General features: G+C 41.2%; 1 protein-coding gene across 1 annotated transcript in view; it reads right to left on the bottom strand.

The window, feature by feature from the left end:
* LOC103741696 (ubiquitin specific peptidase 27 X-linked) overlaps positions 1 to 1,092 on the bottom strand; it is a 3,268-nt gene extending 2,176 nt beyond the window's left edge. The window contains exons 1-2 of the mRNA XM_029568054.1: positions 980 to 1,092; positions 6 to 651 (exon numbers count right to left, since the gene is read on the bottom strand). Coding sequence (XP_029423914.1) covers positions 6 to 651; positions 980 to 1,092 — 759 coding nt within the window. The remainder of the gene's footprint in view (positions 1 to 5; positions 652 to 979) is intronic.
* Positions 1,093 to 14,469: the final 13,377 nt, after the last annotated feature.

Below are 14,469 nucleotides of genomic sequence, written 5' to 3'. Positions count from 1 at the left end.
GGGGCACGGCTGCGACGCGGAGAGGGGTCGGGGGGACGCGGCGGATCGGAGGGAAGGGTGGGGGGAGGAACCTCGTCGCCGTCGCCGCTGCCGCTGCCGCTGCCGCCACCGCCGCTCGGCGCTGGGTTCTCATCCTTCAGCTCCGGCTCCGGCTCCCCCTTCGGCTCCTGCTCCGCCTCCCCGACCGGCTCGGGTTCGGGCTCCAGCTTGAGCTCAGCCCGGCGGCCGGGACCCTCTGCCGTCTCCACCTTCCCGGCGGCGTCCACCGGCCCCGCCGTCTCCGCCGTCTCCGCCGTCTCCACCTTCTCGGTGGCGTCCACCTTCCCGGCCGCCTCCACCTTCCCCTCCACCTTCCTCTCCGCCTCCTCCGCCTTCTCGGCGGTCTCCGCCTCCTCCAGCCTCCTCCGCCTCCACTGGCTGCAGCTCCTCCCCCTGCTCGCAGGGCTCGGACGGCCGCTGGGCGTGGCGGCACCGAGCCCACGCAGACCTGGCGTGTCCCCCGCCCGGCCGGACCGAGCGCGGCGGTTATGGCAGCTGGACCCAAAAGGGACTTTCACTGAAGGAGACGGCGGCGGAAGCAGGCGACGCCCCCGGGAATGCTCCCGCCGAAGCCCCCTAGCGGAGGCCGCTACCGCGGCCAGGCCCAGTTTCCTTTAATTCAATATTTCCCAAACTTGCTTGTTCACGACAATCACGTGAAGAGCGTGTTAAAATTTCAGATTCCTCGGCTTCACCCGCGGGCCTACTGAATCAGACTCTGGAGGGGAGGTACTCCGGAACCTGGATCTCTGACCAGGGCCTGAGAGGCTCCTGGTGCTCAGGCAAGTTTGGGAAACACAGCTCTAATTCATTGAGGCTGGCGGGAAGGGGGGCGGGGACCGCGCAGTCTCTTTAAGGAGCTTCCAGCTCTCAGCTCCAATCGCCTCTCTGACCCCCTTGGCCGTCTCCTCCCCTCTACTCATCCTTCCCTGGTCAGTACTGGCTTCCCCTAGCGTGTAGGGCCGGGGTCCAAATGGTAGCCCGGTTCAGAAGCGTTTCTGAAATGTGAAATGTCCCCTCACAGGAGGGTCGGGGGGAAGCTATGACAGCCATCATTCCGCTGGATGAGCCTGCCTCAGTCTCCCCTCCAGCCCACTCCTGCCCTTCCGCAAAGAATGAAGCTCCAGCTCCTCTGGGAGGCAGGCCTGGACCCCAGATCTGGAGGGGCAATGGTCCCAAGGCTGCTCCACCCAATGCGGCACGCCTCTTGGCCAAACTTAGTGCTCTGAACGTCCTGGGCTGGCTGCTCGCCTCCTCCTCAGGATCCCAAACACCTTGGGGAGGATGAAGGTTTAGCAGCTGGCCTTCTGATCCAGGAGCATCCTGAGGGCAGAAACCAGCTCATCTCTCGAAGGCCAGCTGGGGGAACAAGACACCACAAGCCCATCTCTACAGGTGGTACCTCCCCCAGGCTGAAAAGGAGCCCAAACTACAGGACAGGGTCTTAAGTTTTAGCAGAATCTGGGGCAAGCAGCAGGTGGGAATGGAAGGGAAGTCTGGGAACTGCCAGGGGGAGAGAGGCTGACCATCAGCCTGAAGGACTGTTCTAGGGATCAGCAGCATCGTGGAGCCCAGGAGGAATGAGCCTAGAACAAAGCTCAAGTCTTGGGGATAGCTGGGGTGTCAGAAGCCGCTGCAACTGCAGCTTTCAGGGACTGCAGCCCAGCGCAGGATTCCTCAGCATATGGGATCAAAGGGAGAGAGTGATCTAAGAAGAGTGTGGTGTCTCAGTGAAGACAGGGCTGTGGCCTAGTGCACATTGCCCTGCTTTTGTGGAAAGAGGTATGCTGTCTGCAAAGTACAGCAAAGTGCCCCTGGTCTGCACTGGAAGTCATCCCCCACCTGCCTCATCCTTCATAGAGGAAGTGGGGGCAGAGTCCCTGGGGTTAGCAGCTGGAAGGATCAGGAATCTGAGCACTTAGGGAGACTGCCTGGTTCTTTTCTAGCCTAAGGCTACCCTGATGCCAGCCCTCCTGTCAGCTCTGTTTTCAATTTCTTGAAGCACCCCAGCATCCTTCCAATAAATGCCTGTCCTTTGTGGCCTGCAACCAGAGGAAATGCAAGTAGTATGGCCCCTGCTAAAAGCGGCTGAACTCCTGAACCATGGGAGGAGAGGGCAAGAGAGTACCATCATTCCATCTTCACAGACTAACAGACAACAAAGAAATCGAAAGGTGTGTGACTGAGAGTGTTTACCATTGAAACATAGCTGTGTAACCTGATTGCCTGACCGATGGATTTCCTGCAGAATCACACAGGCCCACCCAAACTCTGCCCAGGCTAGCATGTTCTGAAAGTAGACAGGTCTGCCACCATTCACTCAACAGATGTTTACAACCCACTTGTACTAGGTGTTGTACTAAAAGCTGGGTACCCAGGACTGAACCAAAGACACCCCAGGGTTAGAATCAGAGTTGGCTTCCCCAAATGGTACACTAACACTAAGGAAGTGTCTCTAGGTCAACTAGCAGGAATTTGGCATTTTTGATTTTTAAAGTTGCCCTCCACTGGAATATTCACAACATAGTTACTTTCTCATATTCATTCCTCATTGTATGTTGCTTTTGCTTTGACGCACATGTGGAGGGAGTCACCATAATCTTTTGATGCTTAGTGCTTGTATGATCTGGATTTAGTCCTGGACAAATATCATCTGTGCCTCACAAAGACCTGGCAAATGCTTTGCTGCACTTCCTTACAGCTCTTCCTGAGTTCACGCGCCTGGGTGCTAAATACTGCTCTGACCACAAGATGGCAAAAGAGTAAATGAGAATTCCTATATTTTTTATATGTTTATATAGAAGTTGTTTTCTATCAAAATGTTCTCTAAAAATATTTTGAAAAACATTGTGCTCCTTCATGCATTTTTTGGTTGACATCTAAAATTTTGCATAGTAAATATCAATTACCTTCAAAAATGAAATTGCTAACAAAATTTCTACCTTCAAAACTAAAACTATTACATCAATATATTATATGAATCCAGGAGAAACATGTTGTTAGTGAATGGAGAACCACCGTCATCTGCTTTTGAAATTCCCAACAGAGCTCTTTGATAGTTGCAAGTTTTACATTTTTCCCCTCTAATTTTTTGTCCCAATAATATATATTTTTGCACTTGAAACAATTTTATAGGTGGGTGTTTCCACAGATAAATATTGTTTATTGCTAGAATGACACAGGATTAAGCATAAAATCATTCTTAATTTTTGTTTGATTAAATGTTATCACACAGAAACCTCTCACAGAAATAAGCATTTTCTTTAGCAATATCATTCAAGCCTTTGACTTCTTTGGGAAGCTTCAAAATTCTTATTATTTATCAGCTGAGAACTCCACTGAAATTTCCTTCAATTTTATTGGAAGCAAACAATTAGAAAACGTCTGAGGTGCAAAGCGATTTGATTCCCATTCATTGTTAGAGCAATTTGTTTGTTCACTACTGATGCAGTGTTTGGAATTGCCTCTCTGGCACCCTGAGGGTTTTACACAGCAGGGTAGTGCATAAGGGTGAGATTCAGGATGGGTAAAAGATGCTTTTCTTTTGTAACTGCAAAAAAGAATCTGTGAAAGGGGAGATGGAAAAGAGAACCAGCTTGATTCCTCTGTCACAGCTATGTTCTCTGGCAAATCAATTTTAAGCACTACATATGAAATTTCAAGATGTAAAAACGTATTCCCTTCAATCTCCCATGCTACTGGGTAAGGCATATTCCACTTTGAAAGTTGCTGGTTTATATTTATTGTCATACAAGTTATATATGTATACATAATAGTTATGGGTTTTAAAATGTATAGAAAAGGGCATGGTGTAAAAAGTGAAAGCCTTTCTCCACCACTCAAACCCAGTTCTATTTCCTGAAATTTGTGAGAAAGTTTCTATGCACATATAAGCATGTATTTTACATATTTTCTTTTATAAAATGTAAATGAGACTATACTGTACAGATGTTCACTCCGTGTTGCTCTATACATCCAAGGTAATGCCAATAAAATTTCAACGAGTTTCTTAGGGGAGACTTTATAAAACCATCTTTAAATTAATATGGAAGACTAAAAGATGTCCCCTCCCCACTTCCTCTTTCTTCCTTCTGAAAATGAGGATTTAGTAACTGTAGTTAAGAAGCCATCTTGCAACCCATCACAATGGAAATTTTTCATGAAGAAAAATATTGTATTTTATCAACTTGAAGAGGTACAGCACTTCAAGTTACAACATTGCTGAAATCTTTGAATGAGAGTTTATGACTATATTTGGCAGCATTTTGTTTTCTTTCTCAGTGGGTATATAAAATACTGGTATGTTGCACAGTCAGTAATATCCTAGAATCAATGTCATCCTTTGAAGTCATTGTTTTTTGAATCCAAGTTATTTGTTAAGTGACCGTAGCCACTCTATGCCATTCCTAGTAAAGTTTCAGATCCTTATTCTGGTCTTTCAGGCCCTACCTAATCTCAGGTTGGTTGCTTAGACCTCTCTTCCTATCGACTTGATCTTTCATGAAACAGACAATATATATTTCTTGTCTTTGAATAAACTAAGTTGCCTACTATTCCATGCCTAAGCCCTACTTTCTTCTGTTTGGAAAACTCTTCTGGCTTTGGCCAGAGAGATGGCTCAGCAGATGAAGGTGTTTTCCACCAAGCCTGACAACCTGAGTTCAATTCCTGGGATCCATGTGATGGAAGAAGAGAACCAACTCCCATAAGTTGTCCTTTGACCTCCACATGTGTGCCACGGCACATGCATGTCCATACACATACATACATACATACATACATACATACATACATACATGGCTAAATAGATGTAACTTTAAGAAAAATTTACACCTTATTTTATGTTTTCAAAAGATTTAATTTATTTTTACTATATGTGCATGAGTGTTTTGCCTGAATGCATATTAAGTGTACCAAATGCATACCTAGTACCTGTGGAGGCCAGAAGAGGGTGTTGGATCCCCCGGAACTGCAGTTAAGGATGGGTATTAGTGGCCATGTGGGTGCTAGCAACCAAACTTTTGTCCTCTGCAAGAGCAGTAAGTGCTCTAAACCACTCTCCAGAGCCTTATGTTTTTAATTTAATTTCTTTTTTATTTACATACATGTGTGTGCCTGCTTGTCTGTATGTGCACCATACAGGTGCCCACAGAGGCCAGAAGAGAACATCGGTTCTCCTGGAACTGGATTTACAGATGGTCGTGAGCTGCTGGACACAGGTGCCAGGAACCAAACTCAGGTTGTTACAGGAACAGCAAGTGTTCTTAACCACTGAGCCATCTCTCCAGCCCCTAAAACTTTTTTTTTAATATAAAAAGGAAATCCAGGGGTGGAGAGATTGCTCAGTGGTTAGGAGCACTGACTGCTCTTACAGAGGAACCGGGTTCGATTCCCAGCACTCACATGGAGGCTACGAAGCCTCCTTAACTCCAGTTCCAGGGGAATCCGAAGCCCTCTTCTGACCTCTGCAGCAGTGTGCACACACAGGTGCACTCACATACATGCAGGCAATACACTCATACACATAAAAGAAAAATAATAATGAAAAAAAGGAAATCCTTATGGCTTTCTCTCTCACTCTCTTCAATTCACTGCTTACATGTCACCTTATCTCGAGTCGTTCCTTGACCACTATATAAAATAGTATCTCATTTCTATTTCCTTTTTCTTTATAACATCATCACCACATGTTGTATTAATAATCACCCCATGGATATATTAGATATTACCCATGCATGCACACATATTCACATAATTGTTCTAAACTCCCATGAATACAGGTTGTTCACTGTTCTAGTGCCAATGTCAACTTTGAACTTTTTGTATATTCAGATATTTCTGGGATGAAAAATTAATTTTTATCATAAGTGAAGTTCTCTACATTTTCATGTCTATTGTCCATTTTGTATTACCTTTTCTTGGGAATTGCCTAGTTGCATCTTTTGCCTAATTTTCTTGTAAACTCTTATTAATCACCTCAAGTAATGTTTAAATGGCCCTTGAAGTACACTAAGAGCTATTTAATGTGTTTAACCTTTGCTACAATTTTAAGAAGCAAATGCTGTTATAATTTCCATTTTATAAACAAGGAAAGTGAGGCACAGAGATAGAATGATGTGCATGGTAATACATATTAGGTAATAGATCTGGGATTCAAAATTAGCAGTTGGAACCTAGAGTTTGGAATCTTAACTCCTAAGTGATTAGCTTTTTTCTGTCCTATTCTAATATATAAATACTTTCCATTTATCAGGGACTGTGATGTTTTGTTTTTACCATATGTTCAAGATTATTGTGTAGACACATTTCTCAAACTTTTATTTATGGATTCTTGATTTTAGTATCCCATTTTAAAAACTATTTTTAAAATCATTTTATGTGTTTAGATGTTTTGCGTGCATGTATATATGTGTTCCATGTGTGTGCAGTACCTGCAAAGGCCAGAAGAGGATGTCAGATATCCAGTAAGTGGAGTTACAGAGGGTTTTCAGCTACTGGGAACTGAACTCAAGAACACTAAGTGTTCTTCACTGCTGAGCCAGCCCCTAGTATCTCATTTTTGAGAAAGTTATTTTTTTTTCCTGATTATAAAAATATAGAGCAAGGACAAAGGACCTAAGACATAAAAAAGAACTTGATGATTTCAAGAAATGAAAATTAGGCCAGATTAGTAACCAAGAAATAGAAGAGTGGCATAAGTCAAGGATGAGGAGACAAGGACTAAAGTACAGGCAGCAGCCAGATCATCTGGGGCTTCGGAGAGCATTTGAACACTATTGCAATTGCACTGAGACTCTTTTGCGGGTTTGAAGGCAATAACACAATATGATTTATGGTTTGCATAGAATAACTATAATCTAATAATAATAGTAACTAACATTGCTTATGATATGCCAAGTACTGTTTTATAAGTAATTTACTGTTCTTTAAAGCTCATAACACACTGATAAGTGCTAACATTATTGTATTATTCTCACTGTTCACAGGGGAACTGAAGCACAAAAATATTTAAAGCTCTGGGGATGTAGCTCAGAGGTAGTGTTTAACAAGCATATAGTAGGCCCTGGATTTGTTCCTCCATACTACAAAATTTCTTGACAAATTAAGATCTTGAATTTGCTTATGCTTATTCTCTGGATTCTATACCTCTTCCTTTTCAGAATATCTAATTTCAATAATTAGATGTTTGATTTCTAGTTTTTCCAAGCCCTTGGCTTCTCACTAGTGGTTGGCAAGACTTCTGTACACCAGAGAAGAGGAAAATAACAAATCCACACACAAAACAGCCTCTAAGTCTGGGAGGTGGGCTCCTCCTATCCCATTTGGACCATATCAAAACATCCTAACATCAGGACTACCCAGTACATGGCCCTATTCATAATGACCAAGAATCAACTCAGCAGCCCCTGCTTCCCACTGTAGCATGACCAGGCTATATTCCCTCACCTCAGTAGTCATACCAGTGACCAGGGAACTGAGGAATGGGAGTTATCAAAGATCCACCATATGCTTCCAGAAGACTAGGCCCCTACAGGAAACAGCAGTGAGCCTGGAAGCATGGAAAGGCTAGAAAATGGAGGGACTTAGGCTTCCTTTCAGCATACATTTAGCTTCAGGTAGCCTGCATGCATGTGATTCCAATAGCCCAGACCATTCTATGGATAAAAGGAAAGACTCAAAAAGAAAGGTTACACTGCATCATATCCTAAGCAGCCATTTCCACAGTTTTGCCACATACTGACACCAACTAGCCTTTTTCTTCTTTCCATCTATCTTCAAGAGCTCTGTCTTCAGTACTTCATGTTCATTTGTCTTACACTTTTGATTCTCTACCAACCTGAATTACATAGTCTTTTATAAGACTTCTGTCTTAACTTTGCATCTTAAGAAAACACTGGAGGGGTTAGAGAGGTAGTTCAGTGGATAAGGTGCTTGCCTAGCATGTACAGAGCCCTGGAGCTGATCCCCAGCACTGTAAAAACTGGGGCACACCACACACAAGTTCAAGGTCATCCTTGGCGAGTTTGAGACCAGCCCAGACTACATGAGATCCTGACTCAAACAAAAAAGCTCTAAAATCCCCACATCCATATCCACTGCTGGTGAGCAATCCTGTAAGATATAGATTTATCCTGAGCTCAGATAGAAGCACAATGAAGTAGGTCTGCAAGTTTACAAACCAAAGTATGGAATCTGACTTCTTGTGCTTGTCCCCAGTGCTCCTTCCAGGTTTGAAGGCTGGGGTAAACTAATAGAGATTATTAGATCACACCCAAATTGGGAGATAGAGATATTAATCATACTTTATATCTTTTTAAAACTAAAGCAATAGAAACAACATTATATAACTTCAATAGAGAGAAATTTAGTTATATGTAGCAGAAAGTACACTGGTATTCATTATTCTGTTTAGCAGTCCCATTTCTAGGAATCAAACCCAAAGATAAAGCTAAAGTACAAAATGACACATGAACAAGGTCATCTATGGTATCACCATGCAATAACACAGGCTGGAGGGAAAAAATGTCACCATTAAGGAACCAGTCAAATAAAGTATGGTGAACCCATAGAATAGGTTCTTAGAAAAGGAAATGGATTTTTGGTACTTTTTTACATTTAAAAAATTATTTATTTTGTGGGAGGAGGGGTGAACATTCATGCCATGGCATATGTGTGGAGTTCAGAGGACATCCAATGGGAGTCATTTCTTTCCTTCTACTATGTGGGTTCTGGGAATTAAACTCAGGTCATCAAACTTTGCAGTGAAGACTCTACCCACTGAGTAATCTTGAATTTTTATATGATGATTAGGAGTAAAATGTCTCAAGACATTGTTAAATGTCCCCTGGGAAATAAAATTCCCTCCAGTTGAGAACCTTCGATCTACGATAACACTCATAAGTGAATTTTTCAAACATAGGTAGAAATTTTTCCACCCAAACCCATTGCTCAATGTTTATCATTACAGAGGCTATGATAGATGCATATTATGTACCTCCTGCTGCAATATGGCAGGGAGCATACAGCACCTCCTATTAGGTATTGATGTCAAACATAAAGCAAATTGAATCCAAATCAAATCACTTGTCTAACACTAATAACTCCCAGTTTATGGTAAATACAGAAAATAGAACAAGTTCAATGTTACCACTGTAAAACAATCAATAAAATCCAAAATATGGGGCTTTTTACAGTAAATTAATCTGACTTATTCAATGATAAATGATATTTAAAAGGAATAAGGTAAAGAAAGGGAAATTTACAGACTCTTAAAGAAACTTAACAACCAAGTGTAATATTTAATTTAGATACTATTTTTTAAAAATCAACTTAAAATTTTTTTCTATTGTATTTTCATAAAATATAATTTGATAGTATTTAGATATGCTATGCTCCCTTTTCCACACCTCCCCTTACTACCCCCACCCTATTTTATATATATGTATGTATCACAGCCTGTAGAGTCTGATTTGTGTCAATGTCCTTCAGTGTTTTTCCATCCACTGGAGTCTGGTTAATCTACCAAAAGTCCCATGCCTGTAAGAAACTGTCTCTCCTTTCAGCAGCCATCAGTTGCCAAAAGTCTCATAGACTGGGTTGGGATTTCTCAACCACTTCCCAATGGAAAGTGGGATTTTGTCTGGTTTGAGCTTGCATGGGACTTGTGCATGCTGTCACCATTGCTGTGGGTTCATATGAGTAATTGACCAGCTGTCCAGAAAACTCTGTTTCCTTGTGGTCATTCACTTCCTCTGGCTCTTACAATCTTTCTTCCCCCCTCCTCTGCAATGATCCCTGGGCTTTGGGAGGCAGAAGTTTGAAAGAGGAGTCCTATTCAGGAATAAGCACTCTGCAGCCTCTTGTTCTCTGCACAGTGGCCAGTTGTGGCTTTCTGTGTTAATCGCCATCTGCTGCATAAGGAAACTTCTCTGGTGAGAGTTGAGAGATGCATTCGTCCTATGTGTAGAGGTAAAAATCAACTTTTAAATCACTTCCTAAGCTGATGTGGTGGCTCATGCCTATAATCCAGTATTCAGGAGGCTCAGGCAAGATTGTGAGTTCGAGGCCAGCTTGGGCTTGGGCATTGTGAGTTTAGGGCCCGCTTGCCTCAAAAACAAAAAACAATTGTGTATAACCTTCATGTTTGCTATCCTAGTTGGCATTCTGCTATTTCTTGATCCTAAACTTTACATTAGATTCAGAAATCTCTTGAATTCTGCATCAAGATATCACTGTTGGCAAAGGTTTTAAAGTTCCTAGTTTCTTTGAAAGTTTATTTTGAGTAATCTTATTAATTTTACATACTAATATGGTCCAATGCAATATTTCTTCGCATATAGTATGCACTGATCAAATCCAGCTTTCAAGACTGGGAATATGGCTAAGTGGTAGAGGATTTGTTACAGCAGATACTAAAGGAAGTTTCTGGGTTCGACAGCACTACAAAAGAAAAAAATTCAGCCTCCCTTTACCCTCAACTCCCAAACCCTGATAATCACCATTTTTCATTCAAGTCAACATTTTTTAGTTCCTGCATATGAGAAAAAACAGTACTTGTTTTTCTGTGCCTAGTTTGTTCCACTTAATATAATGACTTTCAGTTCCATTCATTTCACTGCAAATGATGGGATTTCACCTTACTGTATGGCTGCAGATAAACTTATCTCTGCTTTTTCTTCAACCCCCAGATTGGACATGTACCCTGAACATAATAGTACTTCAAATGTAGAAAATGATAACATTCTGAAGGCATCAGAGAAAGATCCTTGAGTTGTCAGGACTAAACTCTTTTTAGAACATAATTAAGAATTATTAAATTGCATCATTTTGCTTTTATTACTTACATAAAAGTGTGCATAATTTTGCCTTTTTTTGTTGCTTTGAGACAGGGTCTTCCTGTAGCCCCAGGTGGCCTGTAACACACTAGGTAGACCAGGCTGGGCTTGAACTCACAGAGATCCACCCCACCACACCTGGTTTACCTTTATTTTTAAACGCAGTGTGCTTGTGGATATTTCATTCCATAATTCATGTCATAATCAAGTATTCATTTGGAATGAATATAAACTATATATTAAATAAAATATTAAACCATTATAAAAGGTTTTTTTTACCAAAAGAATGTTTAATGTTACCTAAACCCTTGCAAATGTGTGTCACTGACTAATATTAGAACCAGTTAAGTTGAACAGTAGTTCACCTGATTAAAATTTAGCAATATTTTCACATTTCCTAAATAGCACAAACCCCAAAATTATGAAAACCCTGTTAATACTAGTCTTACCGGTACTAGTACAGACAGTCCCTGATTTACAATAGTTTGACTTGTAATTTATTACATTATGGTGGCACAAGAGCAACATATATTCAATACAACTGTTGTTAATATTTTGACTTTTGATCTTTCTCTGGTTAGCTGTATACAGCATAATATTCTATTATAACTCCTAGTCAAATCTGCAGTCCTCAGGGGAAACCACAAAACGACTCTACAGTATATAATGTTGCTAAGCTACAGTGTGCAGTAGTTAGCTGGATTCAGGGACTTTTGATTGTTGTTTGTTTTGGTTTTGAGATGGAGTTTCTTCTTGTACCTTAGGCTAGCCTGAAACTTGTTAAGTAGACTAGGCTGACCTCAAACTCATGATATTCCTGTTTTGGCCTCCTGATTGCTTGGATTTCAAGCATTTACTACCACCATACCCAGCTCATTTGATGCATTTTTATTTACAAGATTTTTCACTTAAAATGGGTTTACTGGTATGCAACTCCAAGAGCTTCCTTATGTGGAGTAGTAAGCAACTTTAGTAGATTTTTCACTTTTAAAGTGACTTATCTATTTGAAGAAATATATTAGAGTGAATCAGGAAAATACCCAGACTCAAAATAGCATTGCATTTATTGCAGTAATGCCTATGAGCACAATGAATGTGATGGGAAGAGTTGAGAAATCAAGAAGCCTGGCCCTTAGGAAGTTCATGCCCCTTCTTAGATCCTGCTAAATATCCCCATGGGGTTCATGTAATGGGCCAAAATGAGAAAGGGCCTCACTTCCTTAAGGCTCACACCCACCCGTATCATGTCCCCTAGCCCTCGTCATTATTGAAGTCTTTGGCTTCTGATTCACTACTTCAAATCCTTTCCTCTTGTCATCCATCTGATGAATTTACACTCATGTGAATGATCAAAATGTAGAAAGAGTTTCATACCAGTGTCCAGAAGGAAAAGAGTATGTTTGAGGGAGTGATTGGGACATTTCTACCAATCATTTTTCCATGTACACAGCTTATGGGTTTCCTTTGTTTCCATTGTTTGGTTTAAAGAGTATGTAATCCACTGTAGTGGTGGACCAGAGAAAAATAATCAGGAGAGCCAGCTAATAATACAATTGTTCTACAAAATGTAGTGTAAAACAGAGGAAGAAGGATTGGATAAGTCAGCCTGGGCTATCAAAAAGGTTCTACAGATAACTAGTATTTGACATGAGGCTAAAAAATAAATGTAAGTTTGTGAGACAGACAAGCAAAATATTTGGGGAGAACTATTCAAGGTAGAGGTAAAAGCAAGTGCAAATCCCTGTGGCCACAAGAAACTTTAATGAGTATATTCTAAGAAATTGCAAGTAGGGCAATAGCACCAAAAGGGGTCTGAAGTTATAAACTGAGTCCAGATCACAGAGGACCTTGCATATCATAGCAAGGAGTTGAGCAATTATATTGCAGACACTGAGAGACTATGGAAAAATCTAGAAGTGACATACCCTCTGGACAGATCTTTTTGCCTTCAGGTATGAAGGAGATAGAGGCTGTCCAGCTCATCTTGATGAGGGCTAATGATAGCACTAGCCTATAAGCAGCAATTGTGACCACTAACAAGGAGAACTGGCTTTTAAGTATATTGACTGGAGGTGGGCAGTATAATGAATCCTAGACTTCTTTATAGTCAACAGCAATAGTGGTGAGGTAGGCAACACAGGCCCAGTAACAGGCCACAGGGTTGAGGAAGGTTGTGGTTTGAGGTTAGTATTGTTAGCATTGCCCAGGGATGGGATGACTTCTTTTCCTGAGGAAAGACGGTACCCACCAGATAAGAACTCTCACTCCAATTCTCGAAACATTCTCAAACCAAGATATTCATGGTTGTTTCTCACACCTTGACAGCTCCTGACCAGATTTCATCTCTACCTCATAAATCAAGTGCAGCAATAACCTGTTCAGAAACATCTCCACCGCATCTTGGGCCAAGATGCAAACATCCAAAAAGGGCAAGCCACATTTCCCAAGATAACATTAGACTAGAAAAATTTGGAGCAATAACTGCCACATGCTTTTAAAAGTAGAAACCTTAAATCATGGCATGTTCATCTTCAGAACACTCCATATTTATAGTGGCTTTATTTCTCCAATCTTTCATAGTATCTTCACTGATAATATATAGGGAGTGGGAAATCATAGAAGATGATTTTACACTAACCATTGAGAATCCATCATGTGTCATCATAAAAGTTTCTAGAAAGGGGACTATGAGTGGGGAAAAAGATCTCAAGGGATAGGAGAAGGAAAAAAGAGAGTAACGGAGTACATGTGACATGAAAGCAGAAGGGGGTTATGGGGGAGGAAATGCCCAGCAGGAAGAGAGTAGGGGATGGGTGGAGAGGGGTAGGAAAATGTGCCAAAACAAAGTCTATATAAGAATACCATAATGAAATTCATCACTTTATATGCTAATTATTTTAAATGGGTTAAAAATTTTTAATTGATTGCCTAAAGAGGGATATATCAGTCTGGCTGATTCTCATTTGGACCCAGTTTTTGTTCAAGAACACAGTTCAAACTCAAGAAATATATATGAGTGTACCTGTCATTTTTGGAAAGAGACCAGTGTCTCTGCTCTTCAAGCATTGGGTCCTGAAGCACTATGATTAACAATGAAATTTGCCAGCCTGCTATTGTATTCAATCAGAAATTGTATCCCTGCATCCAAGCAGAAATGGAAATTTTTTTCATTTTGAGACCTGATTATCCATAGGCATCTGATCATTCCACCCTTACAAATTTCAAACTCAGGAAACAGGAATAGAACATCCCCAGCATATAATTATTTCTCAAGACCACACTGGAGTTATGGCAAGATGTTTTAAAGTCCACTGAATTCTGGGTAGTGGCTTCAGTTGCTAGAATTTTCTATCAGTAAGCATTGTTTATGAGATGGGAAAATTTATACAAATACCTGAAGTTCCCCGAAGGAGCTGCTCAAAAGCCTGAGAACACATAGAGTGAGTCACTGAGGTGAATTCTGGAGTACAAACTTAATGTGCCTACTTTAAGACTAAATTGAGCTTCAGGTGGTGATGACTTAAGAACCCCCAGGGTCTTTCATTTTCTCTGACTAACAGCGTTAACAATCTTTATAATGTGGTATAGAAAAAGA

The sequence above is a fragment of the Nannospalax galili genome, unplaced genomic scaffold (assembly GCF_000622305.1).
Source record: "Nannospalax galili isolate Female #2095 unplaced genomic scaffold, S.galili_v1.0 scaffold741, whole genome shotgun sequence".
NCBI lineage: Eukaryota > Metazoa > Chordata > Mammalia > Rodentia > Spalacidae > Nannospalax > Nannospalax galili.
Note: the sequence above shows the minus strand (reverse complement) of the source record. Positions and strands in the feature narration are given on the sequence as shown.